The sequence below is a fragment of the Rhinolophus hipposideros genome (assembly GCF_964194185.1).
Source record: "Rhinolophus hipposideros genome assembly, chromosome: 6".
NCBI lineage: Eukaryota > Metazoa > Chordata > Mammalia > Chiroptera > Rhinolophidae > Rhinolophus > Rhinolophus hipposideros.
In genome coordinates, this window is record NC_138052.1 from 38345367 (window position 1) to 38359361 (window position 13995).

The window sequence follows — 13995 nt, forward strand, 5'->3', positions numbered from 1 at the left end:
CTCTATATTACAGCCAAATGATAACTCCCTTGGACAATTCTCCTATTTTCAAGTTACATTTTCTACTTCTGGGAGGTTTACTCAATTTACTCCCAATTCTTACGTTGAATTTATTTCAGTGTATGACATTTTTTAAAAAATGTATCACATTGTGAATTTCCACAGGCTTTTTATTATACTGTAATTGCTTTCTCAAGCATCCTGATATTATTTATGAATGAATGTCTTATCCTTTTGAGGATAGTAATTAGCTCTTTCCCCAGATTTTCTCTCAATTCCTCTTTTTATTAACTTTGTTCTTTCATAGAGGAACTCTTCCTTGGATACCTAGTGATCCTTGATGTTTGTCTATTAAGCACTAAAAACGTTGATTAGAAATTCTTGGTGACTAGCGGACTTTGCTTTGGGATAGGTAAACTAGCTTTGCAATTAGGAGCATTCAAAATGTTGATATCCAGAAATCCTATTTCTTCTGGTGTTCCATTTGGTGATCCAAGAGTAAAATCCTGACAACGTTGTAGAAACAAAACCAGGAAAGAGTCCTTGGGTCTCAACATTGAGTATATAGATTTTCTTTTATTCCTTATACTTAACTCCCACAGAAGTGATTGTATATTTGGGGTGGGGTGGGGGATTGCTTGTGAGATCCTTATTCTCCAGAGAATAAATATCCTATTTTTAGAAGAATGAACTTAGGAGAAGACTTTGGGGTTTTACTGCTCCAACTACAGACTTTAATTCGACAACTGTCTTTTCAACCCTTTTTATGGTGCTTTGAACCTCCAGGTCTTGATTCTTTCCAGAGTGCTAAGGTCATATGCTTTGCTTGTAGTTCTACCTGTTTTAAGTACCTAGGGTGTAGTTTCATCCTCTGCTGAATTATTCTACTTCTCCTACTTGGATTTTCCAAACATACATTGAAATCTCTTGCCTTCTATGGCCCTGCTTCCTGTTCTTTTCATGGTAGAGCTTTTGGATTAATTTACTTCATTTTATAGGGGTTTTGAAAAGAGGGGCCAAAATGAATGTACTAGTATGCGGATAACCTGTCATGTTTAACTAGAAATTCAAATCTGCCCTTTTTGATAAGCTTTCTTTAATTTAATCATATTCCATTGTATAGCTTTTACTCTGGTTTTTCATTAGCTATCTATTCTTAGTTTCAATTGATATTGAACTTGTGTTAAATCTTTTTCATGTTTGCTATGTCTTCTGCAATATAGACCATATGTTTTGTTTTTTGCTCTTTTCATCCTCGCTTCGGTTATTCCTGATACCATATGTTTAAGACAGATATTATTAAAAAATGAAATTCTTATGTAGTAATTTTTCAGATAGAAAGGTGATTGATCCAAGACTTATAAGTTAACAAGCGTTTATATGCTTAAAACAAATTGGGTATTTTTAACTTAAATGTTTAAATTTGAATGTTTTAGTATAGCAAGTATATACGGTATCTTAATCCAAACTAAGCATCAAGTAAGTGAAGTATGTCTGTTTATACTTTCCTTAATTTCAAGAACACTCCCAGGACAATAAGGGAATAATCTTTGACTTTGAAATTGGGTAGGAGAAGTTGAAAAGATTATTGTGATTTCTTTTTATTTGCTACTTTCTTTTTCCCTTCTTTGTGCTCTCAAGACTGGTGGCATCTCAGTTATCCAGAGGCCTCATTGTAAATCCTTTCCCCAGGAAACTTAAATTTTATAAAAGTAATATCTTTATAGCAGCACTATTTGTAATAGCCTAAAACTGGAAAGAGTCCTGTGTCCACAGTAGAACAGGCAAATGAATTCTGTGTGTGAATTCTATAAAATACTATATAAACCAATTAGAGTGAACTTACTATAAATACAACTGCATGCAACAATACAGATGAATCTGACAAATATATTGTTGAGCAAATGAAACTAGACGTAAAAGAGTACCCTTTATATGATTCCATTTGTATATAGTTAAAAATCTGCTATAGCAGTGGTTACTCTTGGGCTGGGTTGAAGAATGTTTAGTGAAGAAAACTTAGAAATTATTTTCACTTTTGAGAAGGGGACATAGACAGGAAAACAAATTACCACATAAGGTAGAATGATGTCTTAATAAAAGTATGAAGGGAGGGGGGTCCACAGTGTGAGGGATATAAATGATGAACTAAGTATTACCTTGTCATGTGCACCTGAAACTAATAATAAATAAATGAATAAATAAATAAATAAATTACATACTATGGAAAATTAAAATAATTATAATAATAAAAAAATAAAAGTATGTACAAAGGGGAAGCTCACAATGGAAAATGCTTCTTTTAAGACCATGACCAGGAAGAGAATGGGGAATGTGTAGACTTTCTAGGCATACAAAGGCCTATGAAAGCATATTGTGTTAAGGGGTGTACACTTGGTACAATGTAGCTAATGTTCGCTGTAGGAGTATTGAACACTAATAATAGGTAAGAATAGCAAGATAATCAAGGGCAAATTCATGTAGGATTTTATAGAGAGACAAAATTGACTAAGGAAAAGAGCCCAGGCTTTGGAAACAACAAACCTCAGTTCCTTATCCCATTTCTGTGTGCTGCATGTTATGGACAGTAGGGAGCCTTTGATAGACTTTAGACCTCTGCTTCATAGAAGAGGGGTGATGATAGTCTCATAATTTACCATGCCAGATAGACTTAATTTGCCTGGTTAATTTTTATTTGAGCTGATGATAAAGGAGGATTAAGAATAGAAGGTTTGCATGTTTTCCCAAAGGCAATTAATTAAAATTTGCATTTCACAGGAAACCTTAAGAATGGAGTCTAAACCTTCAAGAATTCCAAGGAGAATTTCTGTTCAACCATCCAGCTCTTTAAGTGCTAGGATGATGTCTGGAAGCAGAGGAAGTAGTTTAAATGATACCTATCACTCAAGAGACTCTTCATTTAGACTGGATTCTGAATATCAGGTAACCTCTTAATTTGGAATATATATACACAGTCTCTCTTTTAGAATCTTTGGGGCCACATGTTTTTTTAGATTTTAGATAAATAGTAGTGTGTTTATAACACCCTCAGCTGAATCTGAAGCATTCTGTAGTCAAAACACATTTAATGTGTCTGCATGAAAGTGAAAAACTTTTGGACTTCAGAATTATGAATAAGGGATTATAAAATCATCTATAAAATCATACTTTACAAAGACTTGGGAACCTTTTAACTTAAAAACATAAGTATCAATTTAAGTATAAATTTATGTCAACGTAGAAGGTTTTGTCAAAAGACTAAAAAGTTGCATCTTTTTAAAATTTTTTGTTGAAACAAGCCCAGTTTATTTGTTCACTCCTTGCGTTTGAAGTACTCCTCGATGACATCTTTGGCCTGAGACTTTGCCATGGGCCTTAACCACCATACACCTGCAACCAACCGCTTTACAGGGTTTTCCCTCTCTGTTGATTCTACAGAGGCTGACCCATCCCCCTAGTTTCTTGTTGTTATCAGCCTTAATGAGGTTGATTTGGTGTCCAGCACAGAGGGCCTCCACCAACTTGAGATACACAGGTTCATCGCAGTTGGATGAAAGCACTCAAAGATGGGCTTCATGCTGGTCTAAGGCTTTGGCAGCTGCGTAGAATCCACATACCAAGCTGTTGTGAATGAGGACGGTCTTCGGCTGCTCTTGTAAAGCAGCATTAACGTCCGTTAAGCCTCGAGCAGCAGTGCTTTCCTTCTCCTTGGCTGTGGGTTATAGTGGAGCTGAATCTTGAATGCCTCCAAGCTACTGTGTGGCAGTCGGGAAAGAGCTGCATCCGTTTTCTTGAACATTATGTTCATTCGTCTGACTTTTCTCTGAATATTCAAAGCAGTGATAAAATAATGATTGTTGTGTTTTTCTTTTTTCTTTTTTGACAATATAGCTTCTAAATATTTTGCTTTAGTGGTAGGTGATTGTAAAATTAATAGGCTATTTTGTGAGGATACATTACTAACAATCTTTTAGATGAATTTGGCTTAATAATCTACAATAAACTACACAAGTACTCTTTTCTTGACGTAGCTAATTTTCCTTAGGACTGACAGCACTTTGGTTTTTGAAAAGGCTTATTAGGGATGTAACACAGTAGTTCTGGTATAAAACAGTAGAAAGCTCAGAAAGCATGATTTGTAGGTTAAAAACCCAGATCCTTTAGCTATCACTGTACTACCACCTCCCCTTCCACTCTAGCAGTAAGCAGCCACTAATCTACTTTGTTTCTCTAGATCTTCCTATTTTGTCGTTTCAGATACATGAGTAGAAACATACACTGTATGGTCTTTTGTGACTTGCTTCTTTTACTTAGCATGTTTTTAAGGTTCATCTGTGTTGTAGTACATATCAGTATTTCATTCCTTTTATGGATCAATAATATTCCATTGTAGGGATGGATATACCACATTTTGTTTATCCATTCATCAAAATGGATATGCAGGTTGTTTTCACCTTTTGACTATTAAGAATATAATGTTGCTATAATCATTTATGTGCAAGTTTCTGTGTGGACTTACGTTTTCAGTTATTTTGTGTATATACCTAAGGGTAGAATTGCTAAATTACATATATGGTAACTCTGTGTTCAGTTACTTGAGTAATTGCTAGACTTTTCCAAAATGGCTGGACCATTTTGTATTTCCACCAGCAGTTGTATGTGAGGGTTCTGACTTCTCCACATCCTCGCCTACATTTATCCCACATTTTGATTCTAGCCATCCTATCGTGGGTGTAAAGTATTATCTCATTGCAGTTTTCATTTAGATTTCCTTGTTGTCTCATGTTGAGCATCTTTTCATGTGCTAATTGGCTATTTTTATATTTTTGAGGACTGTCCATTCACATCGTTTGCTCATTTTTAAATTGGAGTATTATCTTCTTATTGAGTTATGAGTTTTTAATTTCAAATTCCACTTTTTCATTGCTGGTATACAAGAAAATGGTTGACTTTTGTATATTAACCTTGTATCTTGCAACCTTAACTATAATCATTTAGTATTTCCAGGAGATTTTTTTTGGTGATTCTGACAGATTTCTACATAGATGATCTTCTGCAAATAAAGTTTTATGTCTTGCTTCCCAATCTATATACCTTTTATTTCCTTTTCTTGCCTTATTGCATTAGCTAGAACTTTCAGTACATTGTTAGAAAGGAATGGTGAAAAGAAGACTAAAATAAGCTCAAAGTTAGTATAAGGAAGGAAATAACAAAGATCAGAACATAAATAAATGAAATAAAGTCTGAAAAGAAAATAGAAAAGATAAGTAAAATTAGCAGTTGTTATTTTGAAAGGATTAACAAAATAGACAAACCTTTAACTAGTCTCACAAAGGAAAAAAGAGGGCTCAAATAAAAGAAATGAAAAAGGAGATGTTACACATGATGACACAGAAATACAAAGGATCCTAAGAACTACTATGAGCAGTTATATGCCCAAAAAATTGAACAAGCTGTGAAAATGAACAATTTCCTAGAAACACCCATCCTACCAAGACTGAATCATGAAAAAATAGAAAATCTGAACAGACTAATAGCAACGAGATTGAATCAATAAGCAAAAACCTCTGAACAAATAGAAGTCTCATACGAGATTACTTCACTTGTGGATGTTACCAAACATCTAAAGAATTAGTACCTATCCTTCTCAAACTCTTCCAAGAAAAAGGAAGAGGAGGTAACACTTCCTCGTTTTATGAACCCATTAATACCCTGATAACAAAACCAGACAAGGATACTACAAAAAAAGAAAATTGTAGGTGAGTATCCTGGATGAACATAGATGCAAAAGTCCTCAACAAAATATTAGCAAACCAAATTCAAGGATCATACACCATGATCAAGTGGGATTTATTCCTGGGGTGCCAGACTGGTTCAACATCTGCAAATCAACCAATGTGATACATCACATTAATGAAACGAAGGATAAAAATCATGTAATCATCTCAGTAGATGAAGACAAAGCATTTAACAAAATTCAACATCCATTTATGATTAAAAAAAACCTCAACAAAATTGGTATAGAAAGAATGTACCTCAGCTTAGTAAAGGCCAGATACGACAGTTACACGGAGAACATCATACTCAGTGGTGAAAAGCTGAAAGCTATTCCTCTAAGTTCAGGAATGACACATGAGACAAGAATGCCCCCTCTCGCCACCTTTATTCAACACAGCATTGGAAGCGCTAGCCAGAGCAATTAGACAAGAAAGAAATAAAAGGCAACCAGATTGGAAAGAAAGTAGTAAAACTCTGTATTTGCAGATAACATTGGATATAGAAAGCCCTAAAGATTCCACCAAAAAAAAACTTAAAACTAATAAATTCAGTCAAGTTTCAGGATACAAAATTAATACACAAAAATCAGTTGCATTTCCACATACTGATGCACTATCAGATACTGAAATTAAGAAAAAATAATTCCATTTACAATTGCATCAAAAAGAATAAAATACCTAGGAATTAATTTAACCAAGGAGGTGAAAGACCTGTACACTGAAAACTATAAGACGTTGATGAAAGAAATTGAAGACACAAATAAGTTGAAATCTATTCCATGCTCATAGACTGGGAGAATTAATATTGTTATAATATCCATACTACCCAAAGCAATCCACAGGTTTAATACAATCCCTATCAAAATACCAATGGTGGGTTTTTTTTTTTATATAGAAATAGAACAAACAATACCAAAATTTGTATAGAATCACAAAAGACCTCAAGTAGCCAAGGCATTCTTAAGAAAGAAGAACAAAGCTGGAGGCATCATGCTTCCTGGTATCAAACTATATTGCAAAACTATAGTAAGCAAAACAGTATGGTATTAGCATAAAAACAGACACACAGATCAGTGGAACAGAACAGAGAGCCCATAAATAAACCCACACATTTAGGGTCAAACAATTTACCACAAAGGAGTCAAGAATGTACAATGGGGAAAGGACAATCTTCAATAATTTTTGTTGGGGAAACTGTACAGTCACATGCCAAAGAATGAAACTGCACCACTATCTTAGACTATACCCCCAAATTAACTCAAAATGGATTTAAGACTTGAATGTAAGACCTGAAATCAAAAAACTTCAGAGGAAAATATAGGCGATAATCTCTTTGACATGGGTCTTGGCGATGAGTTTTTTTGGATTTGACACCTAAAGCAAAGGTAACAAAAGAAAAAATAAACAAGTGGGACTACATCAAACTAAAATGCTTCTGCACAATGAAAAGGGAACCTATCAAATGGGAGAAAATATTTGTAAATCATATGTATATCTGATGAGGGGTTAATATGCAAAACATCTAAAGAACTCACACACCTACATAGGAAAATTTTTAAACAAAATTATTTTAAAATGTTCAGAAGAGCTGAATAGCTATTTTTCAAAGAAGACATACAGATGGCCAATGGGTACGTGAAAAGAAGCTCAACATCATTAATCATGAGGGAAATGCAAGTCTCAATGACAGTGAGCTATCACCTCAAATGCCTTCAAATAGCTGTTATCAAAAAGACAAGAAGTATTGGTGAGGGTAGAGAAAAAGGAAGTCTTGTGCATTTTTGAGAATATAAATTGGTGTAGTCGCTATGGAAAACAGTATGGAGGATCCTGAAATCTAAAAATCGAACCACCATATGAAAAATCGAACCACCATATGATCCACCACTTCCAATTACGGTTATTTATCTGAAGGAGAGACAAAAACACTACTTTGAAAAGATAGCTGTACCTCATGTTTATTGCAGCTTTATTTACAATAAATAGCCAAGACATGGAAACAAGTCTCCATTGACGGAGAATGCATAAAGAAAATATGGTCTGTAAATAGATACAATGGAATATAATTCATCCATTAAAAAAAAGAAATTCCACTGTTTGTGACAACATGGATGGACCTTGAGGGCATTATATTATATAAAATACGTCAGAGAAAAGCAAATACCATATGAGTATTCTTGTGTGTAATCTAAAGAAACCAAATTCGTAAAAAAACAAAACAAATTCGTGGTTGCCGGGGGCAGGAGGTGGGGGGATGAAGGATAAAATGGGTAAACGGGATCAAAAGGTACAAACTTAAGTCTTGGGGCTGTAATGTACAGCATGGTGACTAGTTAATAATACTGTATTATATATCTGAAAGTTGCTTAGAGAGGAGATCTCAAGTTTTGAACAAAAGGTAAAAGAAGTTTGCATTGGTTGTGGATATTAAATAGAATTATTGTAGTGATAATTTCATAATATATACATATATTTCAAATCATTATGTTGTTCACCTGAAAGTAACATAATGTTATATTTCAATTATATCTTTTTTAAAAAGAAAAGGAGTCAGAGGCGACATCCTTGCCTTGTACCTGATCTTAGTGGGAAGGCTTCAAGTTTCTCAATATTAAGTATGTTAGCTGTACTATTCTTTATCAAATTGAGGAAGTTACCCTCTATTTTTAGTTTGCTGAGAGTTTTTATCATGGAAGGGGCATTGGATTTTATCAAATGCCTTATCTTCATTTATAATATAATCATGTGGTCTTGTTTCTTTAGCTTATTGATAGATTAAATTGATTTTCAGATGTTGAACCAGCCTTACATACCTGGTTTAAATCCCACTTGGTCTTCATGGTGTATAATTCTTCTTATACTTTTTTTTGGATTCGGTTTGCTAATATTTTCTTGAGGGTTTTTGCGTGTATCTTCATGGGAGATATGTTTTATAGTCTTTTTTGTTTGTTTTGTTAATGTTACATCTTTGGCTGGTCTTGGTATTAGGTTAATGCTGGCCTCACAGAATGAGTTAGAAAGTATTTTCTCTGTTTCTATCTCTTTGAAAGAGTTTGTAGAGAATTGGTATAACTTCTTCCTTAAATGTGTGGTAGAATACACCAGTGAACCCATGTGTGCCTCGTGTTTTCTGCTGTGGAAGATTACTAATTATTGATTAAATTTATGAGTTGAAAGAATTTATAAGTTTATATATTCTAGATACAAGTTCCTTATTAGATGTATGACTTGCCAGTATTTTCTCATTAATGTTCTTTTTTACTGCACTGTTTTAAGGGCATTTGTCTTGGGAATATTTTTTAAACCAGTTTAGAAATAGTCTCCCAGCTAGCTCAGTCGATAGAGCATGAGACTCTTAAACCAACTTAGAAATAATTTTCTGAATGCAAAACCAATTCATATAATACTAATAGTAAATGAATAATGATTTCATTGATTACTATCCTTCCAGTAAACCTCTTGTTGGACGGGTAGTTTAAATAAGTAATATGAAGTATTTATCATGGAAGATTATTTATCGTAAAAATAAATAATCTGAAATGAAAAATGGATGCCTGCTAGTTATAGAAAATTGGGGAAATTCCCTCTGTTCCATGTAGATACAACATTTATAGCCATTAAGTTTTCAAACTGTTTTATTTATATATGATTTCTGAGATATACACTATAGTACTTCACCTACCTTGGGCTATTAAGTAGCTCCCTCCTTTTATTGAGTTATAATTTACATACCATACAATTCACCTTTCTTATACCAGACAGCCTCTTGAGTTGAAAGTAATTAATGGAAAATGTTTACCCCAGGAGCCAAATCTGTTACCCATTCTGTGTAGACTGGAAATTTAGTTAAAATGAAAAAAGCTCCATAAAACTTGAGTTGAAGTTTAATAACTCTGTATTTGCTTTTTATTTTCATGTGGATGTTTATAGTATGTAGATGACAAATGCAGAAATATTAATTGGACTTAATGAATTTAAAAACTTCTGTGTCAAAGGACGCCGTGAAGAGTGAAAATACAATGAATTCTTACATCCTAACTATAAAGACAACTCACTTTAAAATGGCGAAAGGACCTGAATAGACATGTCTGTACAGATGTGCAAATGGACAATAAACACATGAAAAGATGCTCAACATCATCAGCCATTAGGGAAATGCAAATATACACTACAATGAGATACCACTTTATACCCATGAATTGGTTAAAATAAAGACAAGAACAAGAGCTGGTAGGTTGTGAAGAAATTGGAACCCTCATACATTGCTTATGGGTTTGTAAACTGGTACAGCCACTTTGAAAAAAAGTTTAGTAATTCTTCCAAAAGTTAAAACTGATTTACTGTATGATCCATCACTTAGACCCAAGATCTTGAATATGAATGTTGATAGCAGCATTATTCATGATAGAGAAAAAGTGAAAATGATCCAAAAGCTATTAGATTGATGCAAAAAATAATTGTGGTTTAAAAGGTTAAAAATAATTGTAAGGGTTGGCTCAGGCGGTTAGAGCTCAGTGCTCCTAACTCCGAAGGCTGCTGGTTTGATTCCCACATGGGCCAGTGGGCTCTCAACCACAAGGTTGCCGGTTCAACTCCTCCAGTCCCACAAGGAATGGTGGGCAGTGCCCCCTCTAACTAAGATTGAACATGGCACCTTGAGCTGAGCTGCCACTGAGCTCCCAGATGGCCCGGTTGGAGCACATCCTTTCAACCACAAGGTTGCCGATTCGACTCCCACAAGGGATGGTGGGCGGCGCCCCTTGCAACTAGCAACGGCAACTGGACCTGGAGCTGAGCTGCACCCTCCACAACTAAGATTGAAAGGACAACGACTTGAAAAAAAGTCCTGGAGATACACACTGTTCCCCAGTAAAGTTCTATTCCCCTTCCCCAATAAAATAAAATAAAATAATTGTAAAAACCGCCATTACTTTTGCACCAACCTAATACTTAAAAATATTTTTTTTAATTCAAGTGTAGTTGGTATACAATATTATATTAGTTTTAGGTGTATCATAGTGACTCCACATTTTTATACCTTATGATGTGATTGCCACAGTAAATCTAGTAATTATCTGTCACCATGCAAAAGTATCACAATATTACTGACTATATTCCCCTTCACCTTTTCCACACATCATCCCCCACCCCTTCTGGCAACCGTCAGTTTGATCTCTGTTTCTATGAATCTGTTTTTGTTTTGTTCACTTGTTTCATTTGGGTTTTTTTTAGATTACACATGTGAGTGAAAGTATACGGTTATTTGTCTTATTTTACTTAGCATAATAGCATAGATCCATCCATGTTGTTGTAATGGCAAGATTTCATTCTTTTTATTGCTGACTAATATTCCTCTGTGTATGTGTGTGTGTGTGTGTGTGTGTATGTGTATACATCACATCTTTTTCCATTCATCTGTCGATGGACACCTAGGTTGCTTCCATATCTTGGCTGTTGTTAATAGCGCTGCAGTGAGCATAGGGGTGCATATACCTTTTTGAATTAGTGTTTTGGATTTCTTCAGATAAATACCCAGAAGTTTTTCATAGTGGTTGTGCCAGTTTTCATTGCCACCAGCGGTGCACAAAAGTTCCCTTTTTTCCATATGCTTGCCAAACTAGTTACTGACTTTTTGATAATAACCATTCTGACAGCTGTGAGGTGATACCTCGTTGCGGTTTTGATTTGCACTTCCCTGATGACTGGTGAAGTTGAGCATCTTGTCATATGTCATTTGGCCATCTGTATGTCTTTGGAGAATTGTCTATTTATGTCCTCTGCCCAATCCAAAACCACTTTTTTAAAGCCTCTATTATCTACAAAGCAGTATATTTTGGAGACAGACTCATTCCCTGATTTTATTTGGCCACCAGTAGTTCTAGACAGTGGAAAGATAAGAGAGTATATTGTTAAATGATTCCCATACTTTATTGTTAGAAGAATTCAGAACGGAAAAAAAACTAATTTATTCAGACTGAGGATATTTGAACAATGGATCAGGAAAACGTTTGGTTGTGAATTTAAGCCAGCAAAAAAGTTTTGTTTTTCTTTTCCATATACTGATATTAACAAGCATTTTTGTCTCTGTGATAACATACAGGTTGCTACCTTTTAGAGTTGTGTCATGAAAATTGTTTTCTTTGTAGTGAGTGTTTCTTTATCTCACAAGTAGCCAATGCTAGGAAACTGATTTTAGACTTACTGTTTATTTCTCACATTGTCTCTAAATTTGAGTTTTTATCTTTCATAATTGCTCTGTTTCTATTACTTTTGTTGTAAGAATTTATTTCTTGCTATTCCAGTGACTTTGTAGTTGATTTTTCTACTCTCTGTTTATTCTACCCTTTTACCTTTCACAATGTTCTAAGGATCTTTATAAAAAGTAGTTGATCTGATGCTATATTCTCCTTCAATAGTTCCCCAAAATAACATTTATTTGCAGAAGTACTATTCATTAGCAATTTGTTTAGTCCATGCAAAATGAGAAAAATAACAAGTTATGGATTTTGTACAAATAAAATGTATTCAATTTAAAAGTCTTTTATTCTGTTACATCCTTCGTGTTTTATGAGCACATAAAATGCCCTTTTAAAAAAAGTCGGGGACGAGATTAGATGGTATTTGCTATTTTAGATTTCCTTGTCAAAAGTGGCAATTCTTTCTAAATTTTAAATTAAAACATTTTTTATTTTGGTCTCTGAAATCCAGACGTATTAAATCATTGTCATGCAGGGTAATTTTCCTAATACCCTGATAATGGCACGGAAAATGGTTTGGTTTTGAACTGTCTAATGCGTTTCATCTCTTGTGCTATTCCATTTCATTGATTGAGGCTCTGTGGAGTACGGGGTGCCGGAGGATTGTGAAACCAAGTTTGTGCTAAGGTGAAGAGTGCCACATTCAATTAGCAAAATATTCTCTGGGCAAGGGATGGATGAAATCCTGATGTAGTCTGTTCCTACTTTTTCAGCTTTAAATCCTCCGCTTTTCTGTATGTGTGCAGTTTATCAGTAAAGTTCTCTTAACACATGCAGTATGCTTCTCATAATTGAAGCATATTAGAAGATCAAGTAAGTAGTAATGCTACAGAAGAATTTCCATGGTAGAGTGGTTAATACATCCTGTTGTGTTATCTATTACATAATCTTCTTCCTCATTTACCTGCCCAGTGAACTCTTACCACCTTCTATGAATCCTCAGTGATTTCCTCAGGTTCTTTTCTGTAAAACTTTCAACATACTTCCTGTTAAGTCTTGTTTATAATTATTTATTTACTTGTTATCTGTACTCTAGAACTCAGATGGAGCACATTATTTGGTTTCTTAACGTTTATCAACTGAATATTAGATTAACAGACTGAATTTGTGGTTCATGATACATTCCATTTTTAACTTTGTCAAGAAATATTACACTTATAAGAACATTGTTTGCTTTTAATACTCTTTAATAAAATCAACTGCACATACATGCTAAAATTATTTTTTAAATGTTTTCCCTTATTCCCTAGAAATTATTCTAGTTCTTAGGTATCTACAGGCAATTTAGGATGTGTGTCAAATGTATCTTTCTTAGTCTTTGTGTGTGTGTGTCTGTGTGTGTGTGTGTGTGTGTGTGTGTCTGTGTGTCTCTCTCTCTCTCTCTCTCTCTCTCTCTCTCTCTCTCTCTCTCTCTCTCTCTCTCCAGATAAGAACTTTGCAATGAAGGAAACTTCTTGTTAAATAAAAGGACAATTTCAGTAATTGGGTTGAAATATGTTCTTACTTAAACCTATATTTTTAAGGAGACAGTTATCCTTTTCCTTGTGGTACATTATATTGGGTACACTGCTTAGCCAATTAAAGAGTTAGGGAGAAATAAAATAATTTGTACATTGTGAGTGACTTTTATGTTTTGTGTTTTATTTTGTGTATGTATATTTGTATATTATTATAATAGAGAAAACCTTGAGCTAAGAGTTTTAAAATATGTACTTGTTTTAGCTGTAACTTGCTTCATTGATGAAGAAATTCCAGATATTTAGATTTCTTTTAAAACATACTGTTTATAGTGTTATAGGATTATATTTCTACGAATGAACATTAGATTCAGGATAAATTTTTTATTGAAAAATTGTATTTTTATAGTAAAGTATTCACAATCAGTTTATATATTAGTGCCTTTCTTGCTGTTTTGTCCACCTCTAAGTACAGGAAACTGGCTCCTCAGAATGTTTAAATGT

At 34.1% G+C, this 13995-nt stretch overlaps 1 protein-coding gene and 1 pseudogene across 9 annotated transcripts in view; one reads left to right on the forward strand and one right to left on the reverse strand.

Moving 5' to 3' along the window:
- Positions 1-13995, forward strand: part of MARCHF7 (membrane associated ring-CH-type finger 7) — a 54354-nt gene that overhangs the window by 14283 nt on the left and 26076 nt on the right. For 7 of the 8 annotated variants that reach the window (XR_013993564.1, XR_013993565.1, XM_081052299.1 and 4 more), the window contains exon 2: positions 2779-2943. The exons of the other annotated variant lie outside the window; for it this stretch is intronic. Coding sequence is in view for 5 of the 7 variants with exons in the window: in XM_081052299.1 (XP_080908425.1) it covers positions 2791-2943 (153 nt within the window). In the remaining 2 variants the exon portion in view is untranslated. The remainder of the gene's footprint in view (positions 1-2778; positions 2944-13995) is intronic. 8 annotated transcript variants of the gene reach the window in all.
- LOC308498965 (small ribosomal subunit protein eS12-like) lies at positions 3314-4683 on the reverse strand (annotated as a pseudogene). The gene is made up of 2 exons: positions 4596-4683; positions 3314-3712 (listed from the first exon to the last, which is right to left on the reverse strand). The product of its transcript is annotated as a small ribosomal subunit protein eS12-like (transcript).